The following is a 12,996-nucleotide window of genomic DNA, read 5'->3' as shown; positions in this document are numbered from 1 at the left end:
GCCATAGTGAAGTGGAGTAATTGATTTGAAGTATTCCTTGTTCTGTTTCTGAAAAACCTTTTGTACTGGTTGATAGTGCCGAGCTGAGCGAAAGGAAAAGTTCCTACTCCAGGAAGCAGGGAGACAAAGCTTATTTTTATTATTTTAAAGGGGCACGTTGGAGTGGGGAAAGAAGATGTTGGAGTCAGAAAGAACTGTTAAAAGGACACAAACAGTTACTTTTTGAAGTCTCAAGCTGAAAAACCTGCTTTTAAAATGGAGTTCTTTAGATTCTAAATGCTTTTTCCCTCTGATATTGAATGAATTTCTACTTTAAAGCTACGTATTGCATACAGGAAGAGACCTGCCAGGGTCTGGAAAATGGTAGTAAATATTATATTGGATTCTCTGTTAATTTCAAACCTTCAGTTGCCTTTCTAAGGAGTTATTTACTAGAATCAAGTGGAGGATACTTTTTATCAGAAAATTACTTTTCATTCTGTTTCTACCATTATAGGATGCTACATATAGGGCAGGTAATGTCCAAGAGAAGAAATGTAGGGGTTAGCCTTGTAGAAACCATGCTGTCAGGCCTGAAAGGCGAAGGCAAGAAGATGTAGGCATAACAGTATAATGGCGCTCCTTGATTTAAAGGGATCAATTTGGAAAACCACATTTTTGTCTGAAAATTTTACTGGTTTTACAAGTAACCCCTAAAATCACTATAACTGAAAAAATGAATGGGGAAAATCCACTTTTCTCTCTTGCAACAGTTTTACTTAGCATATTTGACGTATTAGAGTATAGTCAGTTTCATTGTTTCCTATGTATTGAGTCAGTTTTTCCCTTCCTGAAAAGACCCTAACAAACGTCAACAGGAAGTAGAGAACCTCTTATAAACATGTTTTTAAAATGAAGTAAAAAAATCAATCAATCAAAACATATTATTGAAAGAGTGGACTACCAGAAACGAGCAATTAAAAAACCAACAACAAAAACTCGTATGTAGAGTGTCTCACTAAGGGAGTTGCATTGATAGACTTTACAGGCATTTCACTGAAGGTTGGTGTTGAAGACTGCTGTAATAAGGGGACAGTGATGACCCTTGACTGACTTTTTTTTTTTAAACATTTTCCTTGTTTTCCTCCTCCCCAGGTGATCTGTGGAGCTACGATTTCTACAGTGGTGAATTTGTTGTGTCTCCTGAACCAGACACTAGTGTATATACGCTTGATCCCCAGAAGCACAAATACATTATCCTAGGCAGCGATGGACTGTGGAACATGATCCCACCTCAAGATGCTATTTCTATGTGCCAAGATCATGAGGAGAAACAGTATTTTATGGTGAGGGCATGTTGATGTTGACAACTACTTTAAGGTAACATGGTACCTGTTAACTCACTTTTTTGCTGTGTTACTCTATTGCAGTAACATATTCCTTAAAAGCATATGCAATTGTGGCATCATTGAGTGTTATTACTTAATTATACTGCTACAACATACATGGAGCTATTACAGTGATGGTAAACTTACTGGGATAGCATATGTTTTAGTCACAGGTATTTTTAGTAAAAGTCATGGACAAGTCACAATAAGTATGTCCAAATACAACTTCAGTTACCTTTTAAAAAAAATTAGTAAAATGAGTTTCCTCCATGTGATGTCATCATGAACAAAGTTTCACTGTAACTGGTGTTTGCACAGTAATTTATTCAAACAGTTTTTGACTTCCGTTCTGTTTGTCTGTTTGCTAGATGCACGTTTGTCTGAATTCTGATGCTTTAGCACCATGATGTAGAGGTAGAGAATTGCAGCCTGTGCCATATAATTTCTTCACTTTATGATCACAGAAAATGGTGATGGGTGTTCTTTGTTTTTGCTTTAAACATTAAGGGAGAACACAGACAGTCTTGTGCCAAAATGCTGGTGAACAGAGCACTAGCCCGGTGGAGGCAGCGCATGCTTCGTGCAGATAATACTAGTGCCATTGTAATCTGCATCTCGCCGGTGCTGGACAATCGGAGCAACTGGGAAAATGAAGAGGAATTGTATCTCAACTTGGCAGAGGGCCCCTGCTACAGCAGTCCTGATATGTGCATGATGACACCCTCCCGCTGCTGTACCCCTCCTATCAAGGTAAATTATTTAGAATTCCAAACCATTCCAATTTTAAGAATGAAACCCACAAAATGTATAGCTAATTCCTCCATCTACCTCCTGCTTCTCGCTAAGAGAGGCAGCCTTCTTATGTGACTTAGAAAGATCATATACTTCTCCTTTTACCATACGTTCTTCAGTTTTTTAGTCCTGGGAAAATAAGTCAAGAATGTAAAGTCCAAGCTCTGGACTTGGGGACATTCAAAGTCTCTGCATAATCTTAAAATCTTGACACTTTTTGAATTACCAGTTGAATGCTAACAACTGCAGTCTATAATGATAGAATGGTGGTTGGTGTATTTAGTTTAAAAAAGGTCAGTATTTAAATTATGTGTACAGCATTCTTCCTGATGAGTAGTTGAATTTCCCCATCCTACATAAACAGAGAAATGATTAGTTGTTTTAAAAGCACTTTTATTTTCAGGTTGGGAGAGCTTATCTGCATCTGTCAACTTACATTTTCTTCATTAAAAGAGAGAGCCTTATTTTACAGGGATCTTACTTTGAATTAGAACCTTGTCCATTAACATAGAAGGGAGGCTTTTGGAAGATCTTTACCATTTTGTTGTTAGACTAGGGTATAATTGTGAGTGGATGTTTGTTTCAATAATTGCCAGTTTCCGCAAACTGGAATAGCTGTGGTGCTTTGATGTTCTCTAATGTCTTTGAATAGCCATCCTTTAGGCAAAGTAAAATTGAAAATCAAAGATTAGGATGAGAGTACTTAACATTTGGTTGATATAGAGACAGACAGCTAATAAAACAGCAAGTGGGGTTTTTTCCATTCAGTAGCAGCAGGAGAATGCATGGGAGGAACCCAAAATCCACTGAAAAAGAGTAGCAATCCCAAAGTCTTCTGTGGCGAGAGATTATCTGAACTGTAATTATTCCTGTTTTTCAGTCAGTGTTTTTTTGTGTACATCTTTTGAATTATTTCCAGCCCTTGTCAAGTAAACTTTGGGTCATGTTGATTTGAAAATGTCCCAGAACTAGCATTTAAAATAAGTACTCTAAAATATCCCCCCGGCCCTCCGTAAATAAATGTAAGTAAATTCAGTACATTCTGTGTGGTGTAGAAATCTGTGCTCCAATAGTCAGACCAATACCAAAAAGCAATGGAAGCTCTAGGTCAAAACTTCAGAAGAGGAGTGTCATTCCTTTCATGGTCATTTTCAAACTGCCCTTCTGCTCTCTGCTGGAGCTGCTAGGCTGTTTTTAAGGGACTGCAAATCCCCTCCTAAAAGTCCTCTTGCTGTTTTGGAGTATGCAGCACATGTTAGAACATTTGCCTTGATATGAGCCTTTCATCTGGAAGGTAAGTGCTAAACTGTTACTTTTAACAGTTCAAAGTGATGTTTAGCACTGAGATGAAGGTAACTTTTTATTTTGTTTTAGGGATTGTCTCTATAGGGAAAATAACTGGAATGGATACAGCAGAATAAGCTATATTGCTATAGCTATTCCAGAATAGCTCCCCATGTGGCCAGAACACACTGTTCTGGAATAAAAGTGACTTTAATTCATAATTAGTAACTATTCTGGAATAAAATTCACTTTTATTCAACAACAGTGTGTCCACACAGGGAGCTATAGCAGAATAGCTTATTATTCTGTAGCCATTCTGGTCAATTTCCCCATTTCTACAAGGCCTTTACGGCCTCTTTTTCTTAGCAGGGCTCTGATGGTTGGCCACAGGCGTAGAATGGTTACCATTAAATCTGCTGGTTCCATTTTTAGTACACTTTTTTCCCCCCTTGTCCTGCTTTACAACTTTATTTTCTAATTTTAAAAATATTTATTTTATTTAGGATAATTCATTCCTATCCCACTTGATTTCTTTTAAAACTGAAATGAATACACAGCTACCACAAGTAAAATTTTTAGCGTTCGTATAGGTTGCTGTTTTAGTAACAAATACCATCTATTCTCACAGAATCCGTATAGAAGTGGAAGGAAAGGAAAAAGTGGAAGCAGGAAGTGGAAAAAGAGACAGAGAAAACAGGGCAGCTGTCCTATCAGAATAATATTGAAACATTTAAGGAAAAACAAACATCTCTAGACAGATTAGAATAAATGGAATGACTCTGCATCTGTGTCCCTTTGTTTGTATTTTTGTGAAAGCCCAAAAAGGAGCTTCCCTATGTGTTCAGGTCATTATTCTGGTTTGACTAATAAGTAGCTTTTTTGCAATGGGCAGGGGAGGAGCTTTTCATTTCAGTGAGACACAGTAATGGTGAGAAGAGCAGATTTCCACACTCGGGTTAATGTAATGGTTGGCCAAGCAGGTTTTCCATTTAAATAGCAAATTGCTTCTAAATAAATCTTCTGGGTAAAATTCAAGCACAGGCGGCACCTCTGACTCATTTTCTTTCTATGAAATTCAAATTACTTTAAACCTAAAATTAACTAGCACGGGAACCGGAGCGTGGGTAAATAGAAGACTGCATTGTGCCTTGCTTCAGTGATAAACAGCAGCCTTTTAAAAAGAAACCAATTCAGTTTTGGAGGGAGGATTAAAATAGCTTATGAGGAACAGAATATTCCCTACTGGTTCAAACCGTAAAAGTTGGACGTGTGCCCTCTGCAATGACTAATACCTGATCTTCCAGAAGATCAACCCCTGCTGCCCAAACCATACATAATCCAACCAGTTGTATAATGCTGTACATGAGGAGCAGGGAAGAGAATTGCTTCCTGATCCCTGTGGTGATCATACTCTGGCCTTTTAAAAAATCCATTATTTGACTCTGACAGTGAATTCTACCAGTATACAAAGTATTTTATACACGATGGTATATAAAGTATTTTATTTGGTATATACATTTACCTGCTCTTCACTTAAAGTGACTGAGTTGTTCTTGTATTATGAGATCATGAGAAACTCATTGAGATTTAAAATTTTGAAGGACATAGTAAAAACCAAATATTCAGTCTTAAATGGAAGTCATTTGTATAGATTCACAACCAATATTTTGGCATGCCAAGAAGTGGACAAATCCCTTTTTTCTAAGACGTATTTTTTCAGATCTGTGTCCAGTCGCTTTTAACCAGTGTGTTGCAGAAGTATACATAACTCCAGTAATGTTTGACTTTTGCCTGTATTTACTAATTCCTCCCATCAGAGTAAACGTTGCACTTTCACAATAGCCACAGAATTATTTCCAAATAACTTTTCTTCTGAGAAATGTATGTGGGGAAATATTAGGGGGAGAGCCACAGATTACATAATTTAGGGGGTTTAAAAATTGGAGCCTTGCTCCTACATGGTAATGTAAAAGTAGGGCAGGCCAAATTCTTCCTGGGATGCAGCTTATTTGTAAGAAATCATGGTACAAGAGTGAACCTGGGGAGGGGAGGATCCTAGATGTGAATATCCATTTGTGAAAGTGGTGTCTAGTGGTGGTCATATTATTGTCTTGAAATTCACTTATCCCACATGAGGAAGTGAGACGTCACACTAGGAATTCAGGTCTGTTTACCCTCCTGTAGAGCTTATTTCTGTCCCTTCTAAGTAAGAGTTCCTTTATGTAAAGAATCTGGCATTTTCATGTATGGAGAGAGACTACAAGTATTTATCTCCCATCTGAAAAACATCTGTCTTTGCTCCTGTTAATAACCATACCAGAAGGTTGATCAGTATCACAATACCTAAAACCAGAGGGAAGTACCTGATCTGAATTAGCCAGATAGTTAATGCTTTCATGGATTGCAGTTGCCTTTTTCCCAGCCTAAGATCCATCATCAAAACTGTGCATGCCATGGGTGTTAGATGTCCGCCAATGGCAAGAGGTTACTGATGATGACTCCTTTTATTTACATTTTACTCCTGGGGATTATGTCTTGGGGGGAAATGGCTTGGCCTTTAAGGCTTTGTCTACGCTGGCAACCGAACGACAAACCTTTTGTCGTTCAGAGGTGTTAAAAAAACAACACCACACTCTCGAAAGACAAAAGTGTTGCAACAAAAAGCACGCGTGAACAGTGCTTTGTTGGCAGGACAAAGCTACCGCCGCTCATTGGGTGTGGAAGTTTTTTTGTTGGTGGGAGAGCTTTCTCTCGCCAACAAACAGCTGCTACGCTGCTTGCCTTTTAGCGGCTTGGCTGTAGCGGCACAACCATGTCGCTAAAAGGTGCATAGTGCAGACAAAGCGTAAGAGTGGAGAGTATTGATAAGAACAAACGCTGTCTGTTATCTTCAAAGAACTAAAGATGCATTTGTAACCTTGAGTCTTAACCATACTTAGGAAACCTGAAATTGTTATCTCTGAAAAAAAATGGAGGCCAAAGCCAAGTTCCTGAATTAATTAATAAATAAGAGTATCCCCTTGTTTCTGAGTCAGATCTTTTTGGTGCCAATTGTTACTGATTCATCCTTGAGAGATTCCTAAGGTTTAAAAAAGAAAAAAAACTATCAATGATTGCCAAGGAATGATTTTTGACTGGTCCACATCCTCCATTCTTTTTTTTTTTTTCCTTCTCATTACCCCACTCCACCCCAAATTTCCTTGTACTCCCTCTCCTAACTTTTTCCATTTTAGTGCCCCAAATCATTGTGGTGTTGCAGCTATCCATATCGAGCAAGGCTATTGGTGATGAGAGCCATAGCGTGAGGATCTTGCATAGCAAGACATGCCAGATTAAAAGTCTAACAAAGAGCCAGTCTCAAGAGTATAATTGAGCCTGTTAGGCAACAGTTCACAAAGCACCTCCGAATGTGTAAACGACATGGGATTTTGGGTTGTCACTAGAACTGAGTGAAAGAATAACTTCTAAAGTACTGTCCATAAATATCTGTCATCAACTCTATTGACAGCATCTCAAAAGTTTGAATTTATCTTTTTTTTTTGTTTTTTTTGTGCAATAACTATCTAAATTTGGTTTATATTGGGTCACCAAAGATTAAAATAATCTTTCAGTAATGTCCAGGTTTCTCACTGGAAAAAAAAATCCCTTTGATATTCCAGCCTGTCTTTTGAAGTGTGTGGTTGGGGTTTTTTTTTTTTTTATTAAAGCTTAGAGTCTAATTTTTCAGATGTGTTGAGCAACTACAGGCCCCTTTGACTTCAAATTGGACTATGGTTGCTCAAGGTCTGATTTCAAAAATACTTAGATTTTGAGATCTCTTGTATTATTTCAGTGCGTTCAGTTTCAAGTGCAGTAACCGCAGGTGCATTTAGTTTGCAGTATAATACAGTTTCTGGAATAAGATAGTCATTGGGTTATTGTCCTTACATTGGTAATACATAAAATGATGTGGCCTTGAAAAAATGCTCTGAAGGTCTCTCATTGAATAACCAGGAATTTCTCCACAATTTGAATCTTTTAATAATTGTCAACATTTACATGTAAAGGGCACTGCATAAATAGCAGCAGTTTTTACAGCCCTCCTGTGAGATAGTGAAGTCTTCCCTATTTTCCTGAGGGTGAAATTGAGATAGAAACGACTTACCGAAGGTCACAGAGAGCAATGAAGCCAGGAGTAGAATTGGGGAATTCCTGGCTTCCAGTGCATTATACCACACTATCTTTCTTCAAATTACAGAATAACTTTGCTGTGCAGAAAACCGCCAAATTTACTTTGCTGAATAAAGATCATTTTAAAAGGCCAGGGCCTAACTTTTATTCAGTCTTCCTCCAGTTGTAAGGAATAAGTGTGTTACTTAGCTAGAAGGATTGGAAGCAACAAACAAATTCAGAGGTTAGTATAGTATTGTCCAGGGGAGGCTCGTATTCCATCTCCTTGTCAACCATTAGAACTCCTCCAGCAACAGAGCATTGCTTCAGGCACCTGATATCTTGTTCAGCAGTAACTAAAAAGTCTAAACGTAATCCAGGTCAGGAGAAAGAGCCTGATAATACTTGGCCATTCAAGGACATTTTTAATCTTCAAAGCACTTTGCAAACAATCTCACAAAACATTAGAAAGAGAGGTTTCAGAGTAGCAGCCATGTTAGTCTGTATCCGCAAAAAGAAGAACAGGAGTACTTGTGGCACCTTAGAGACTAACAAATTTATTAGACTGTAGTCCACGAAAGCTTATGCTCCATTAGAAAGAGAGAGAGAGCAATAGCATCTTCATTTTGCAGAGGATACTGATGAAGAATGGGAGTGCACGGCATTCACTGCAGACATCCTTTTCAGTGTTGGTATTCCAAAGTAATGAAAGATGCAAGTAGGTCCCATAATTCGGTGACTTGTTAACTTTACGCCAGTGAGAATGAAAACACGTATGCCAACTAAGGCGAGACAGGTCTCTGAAAGATCTAATGGCAGACCTGTCCTCATAGACTTACCGATGGAAATTAACATACTTGCATAAGGTTGGAGGGCTGAAACTGGCAAGTTTAGATTCAGAGCCTAAACGCCACCGTGAAAATGTTCAGGTGTGTTTTGCATCTGGATCTGGAGTTAGACCTGTCTCCAAGAAGCTTTAGTATCTGCTGTCATGTATAGTATCTTTCACCCACATACTTTAGCCATGGTCTGTGGTAACACAAGTGGAATAATGATATTTATGGATAAATAATTCCCTCTTTTTTAATCCCAGCTTCTAGAAGAGGATCTATGGCCACGTCTGAACTCCTCTGAGCCTGTTCCTTCACTCATGCATAGCAATGTGATCTTGGATAAATATTCCGAGCTGTCCAGTGAGATTGCTAAAAGCAGTATACCGTTGGCGGTAGCATCCTCTAGGGATCCAGGCCCACAGGAGGAGAACTGCAGCAAAACACTAGCTTTGAGGATTCATGAATCTTACAGCAATGGCTTGTCAGTTACCCTCTCCCCTTCCAACTCAGCAAATTCAAGCGTGGACCAAAAAAGCTTAAAGATGTCTCCTAATGGCCAAACAAAATCCCAAGAAGCGGAGAGGACACCTACAGGAAACTTTAAACGGACATTAGAAGAATCTAACTCCGGCCCAGCTTTGAAGAAGCCAAGACGTAGCTTGAGTCGAAACATTAGTGTCCAGCCAGAAAGCCTGTCCACAACTCCACAGCGCAAAAACTCAAACAAGCTCAGCATGCGGCGAAGCCTGAGGGGGCAGAAGAAGCTTGGCAATTCGCTGTTCCACCAGACCAGGAAGGCAGTATGCGTTTGCTGAAGGGTGTTTGTGTGAGCACAGTTTGGTCTGATTTAGAATTTTGAAGTTGGTGCAGAAATTTGAAACTCTTCCTGTTTCTTTTTTTTAAAGTAGAAAACTTTTTGGTATCGAACAGCTTTATTCTCAGCCTTGTACTGCTTGTATTATAACTGTGAATTTTGTAGATGTGTAGGGTATAAGTCGCTGTAAAATGTGTGTAAATTTGTACTCCTTCATACAAATGTAGTCTTTTTTCCCCCCCTTGTATAATTGTTACAACAGGGCTAAACCTTGTTTAAAAGAAAATGTTTAATCTTTTTTGTTAATTTACTAAAGTCATGAATTTGTATAAGCTTCTTGTGATGAGGATTTCACAACTTTTTAACTGAAGTAAATTATTAAATAGAATGGAAGATATGTATTTTCGTAGTACTATACGTTCAACCCAAAGTGTGTCTTTTAGAGAATTACTCTAGGCCTATTTTTTGTTTTTTAAATTTTAGATTTCTCTATTCAGAAATGAAATGGAAGCAGAGATGTTGTGTTACTTTACACAGCTCAATATCAATTTCTTTATCTTAATTAAAATACTATGCAGTATCTTATTCAGTTGTATTTTTTGTAACCTTAATCGTCAAAGTATTTAGCAAAAAAAATTGTGTGTGGTTTTTTTTTTAATTTCTGAAAACCCCAACCCATCCTACAAAGCCATTCTCATTCCCTGTAGTAATTTATTTGGCATTTTATCCAGGCATTTGGTAGTGGTATTCCTTTTAATATATATGCCCCATAAAGGCATTTTTTATTATTCCACTAACTGATGGTACTGCTAATTCCTTTCCAAAGTAAGTCATCAAATTATTTTATGATTTACAGTTTTCATTGAGTATGTGAACCCATATGTACATTCACCTAAATAAAACAGTGAAAACTTGCTCGGGGTGCCTTTGTTCTTTAAGTATGTACAATGTCTTACGCTCAAATTCTTTAAACACTGTGATTTTGTGTAATTGTGCAACTATTAAATGGTTCCTTCCCTGTCTTAAAAAAACCCCATTTTTATCAAATGGTTCCCAATTCTACGCTTTATTAAAAAAGTGGGGGAGGGGTAGATATTGTGATGTGCCTTGGAGAGGACTTTTGGAATGAGAAATACAGACTTGGATTAGAGAAGTCTACTGCTTCTCTGCATGCTTTGTCTCCCCCCTGCCTGCCTCCGCAGGAAATTTTGATCAGGAAAGATATGCCCACCTGATTTTTGTAGTCCCTATTCAGTGCTTCAGAGGGAGATAAAGAAACCTAAAAGGTTTATGCCAGCATGGTGTTGGGGAAAACTTTCTTGATTGCATACCAATCTGTTCATCCTGTGCATGTTGAGTTTAGAAAACAGACTGATCTAATGCCATTTATAGTACATACATACCTTTATAAAGTGTCCATAACTGTTGTTATGCAGGATGATTTATAGTAAAACATAAATATATCCTGAAAAGCCATTGGTATCCACCTTCCCACCCCACCACCTACTCCCAATCTCTGTAACAGGAATACTGGAGATATCAAGATTCTTATGCACTTTTGCTCTTACTACTGTATTTCTCCATTCTTAAATTCTAGAGGCATGTCCATCCTCATTTTCAGCAGAGGGTTTTGCTTTATCTTCCAGCATCTCTCCTTCACTAACCAGAGTCTGTTTTTTATGGGAGAATCAGTGGCATTTTGCAGAGTTTTGATGTTAGAGCTGCTGCTTCTGCAAATACCCACTATTTGTGTAAGTTTGATGTGCTTCAACTGAACACTATAGAAACTAAGTTGAGCCAGACAGAAGGGAGGAAGAGAGTGTAGGTTCTTCGTCGTGTACACCTGTCAGAGGATCTGACAAGCAACTCTTATCTTCCATCAGAGCCACTATCAATTTATTACATGGGAGAAGGAAGATGTCCAACTTTTTTTTTTGTAAGCAAAAACTCATTAAGTTTGGTCCACGAGTGAAACATGGCTAAATGAGTTTGCCTTTATTTTTAATTATACTGCTGTGGCCAATAAAAATGACTTCAGAGTCCATTGCTCTGTCTTGATCTATAAGGACCTTAGCCACTCAGAACAAGATGAAGTGTTGTATGTTATCCCGGTGGGCTGCAATTCAACATGAAAATACAAGATTTATGCAGTCTTCCATTTTATTCAAATTATGTGCAGTTTTTCAGAAACAGAGGCCTCAAAAGCAAATTGAACAAGTTAAAACATGGAACTAGGCTTATTTCTGTGTCCTGTGGAAAGTTTCAAAACAGCTCCTCTTTATTTGGATTATTTAAATTCAATTAAATGTAACTGGTCAATGCTTAATCTTAAATATTTACGCAGCTTAAGACTGTTGACATTCTACAATGTCTTTTGACAGAGCAACTCCAAGTGCTTTACAAATGAATCCTCACAACACTGAATGAGGTAATTACTACAGCCTTTTTCAAAACATTGTTAGTATATGTATTTTGCTAGCTCCCTGCTCAACATGTTAGTATTAACATGGTACTTCGGGCTAAACTTATTGAGTCACTAACAATACTGGTAGTGCATAGATTGACTGACTGGATTTCTGGTAATGTATAACTCCTCAGTTGACAGAATTTTACTGTATTTGCATTTTTCAGTTGGAAGTTAAGATCTGTATTGTTCCTGTAATGCTATATAGAATTTTTAAAGGGACATAGGCAAATACAGTGTTCAATCAACCTGCTTTACTTAAACAGCATATACTAGTGGTGGGCACTTGACTTGATGACTTAAGTCCCTTCCATCTTTAATTACTATGAAAAATTAATTCGATGGTAATGTATTAAAATTCTGTCCTGCTATGTCTTTCAAATGCATTTGGAGTTAATTGGGTTGGCCTTTATTTCTCTCAAGGTCTGGTTGGGCTGTGAGCAAGAACTTCTTGGTTTAGAAACCCAGTCTGTAGTGTTTTCCCTGAAGGTATCCACCAAAGCCTATTTGTCTGTGTTTGAGCAATCTTTCAGTTTGGTTAGTATTTTTAGGATCACTTGACAGACCTTTTTCTTTTCCTTCACTTTTTTTTGTGTGTTTGGGGAGGCATGTTTTTCTGAGCTGGTATTTCTGTCATCTAGTTTCTTTAATCATTGTGCTTGCTTTATCTTTATTCTAATTTATGTTTTGTGGTGCAGAACATTCCAGGTACTGGTTTGGCTATGGACCCAATATACACTCTGGCATTTTATCCTGAATGTGTTTTGTGTTAGGTGGGTACATTATGGTCAGAAGGCTCCTACACGTGACTTGCTTTTAAATGCGCAAGGAAAAGTCCAATATTCTAGAATTACATCAATGGCCAGGATTATATTTTTGGAACCAATTCTTTAATACTGGAACAATAAAACCACAGGCTAAAATTAGCTCTGCTACCTACATGTTACTATGGCTACAGAAACCCCAAATGGAATCATAGGCTTTCTGAAAATGTATAATTCTCTTTCATCCAATGAATGTAATAACATCTCTTACAGATATAAATAATGTATGGTCTAGGTTGGTCCTTAAAAGAAATAATTTCTCATACTATGGGCTTGTAACCCATGATTAACAGTTTTTACTAGCGATCATGATTTTTACTGTTACACAGAAATTCATACACAACAGTTTTTAACAAGCAATCGAGTAGCTATATTTGACTTACTGATCTATAATATTAATATTAACTGCTGGCTTTAATTTTGATTCTTGCTTAGTAAACCATTTTTAGTTAAATGAATAATTGCATTT

The 12,996-nt window shown here is 37.6% G+C and overlaps 1 protein-coding gene across 3 annotated transcripts in view; it reads left to right on the top strand.

Annotated features, from left to right (window-relative positions):
- Nucleotides 1-10,153, top strand: part of PPM1D (protein phosphatase, Mg2+/Mn2+ dependent 1D) — a 44,886-nt gene extending 34,733 nt beyond the window's left edge. For all 3 annotated transcript variants that reach the window (XM_034752598.1, XM_034752599.1, XM_034752597.1), the window contains 3 exons: nt 1,135-1,325; nt 1,875-2,117; nt 8,686-10,153. In XM_034752598.1, coding sequence (XP_034608489.1) covers nt 1,135-1,325; nt 1,875-2,117; nt 8,686-9,240 — 989 coding nt within the window. In that variant the 3' untranslated portion in view covers nt 9,241-10,153. The remainder of the gene's footprint in view (nt 1-1,134; nt 1,326-1,874; nt 2,118-8,685) is intronic.
- The last annotated feature ends 2,843 nt before the right edge of the window (nt 10,154-12,996 follow it).

The sequence above is a fragment of the Trachemys scripta genome, chromosome 18 (assembly GCF_013100865.1).
Source record: "Trachemys scripta elegans isolate TJP31775 chromosome 18, CAS_Tse_1.0, whole genome shotgun sequence".
Classification (NCBI taxonomy): Eukaryota; Metazoa; Chordata; order Testudines; family Emydidae; genus Trachemys; species Trachemys scripta.
This window is presented reverse-complemented; position numbering and strand designations above follow the sequence as displayed.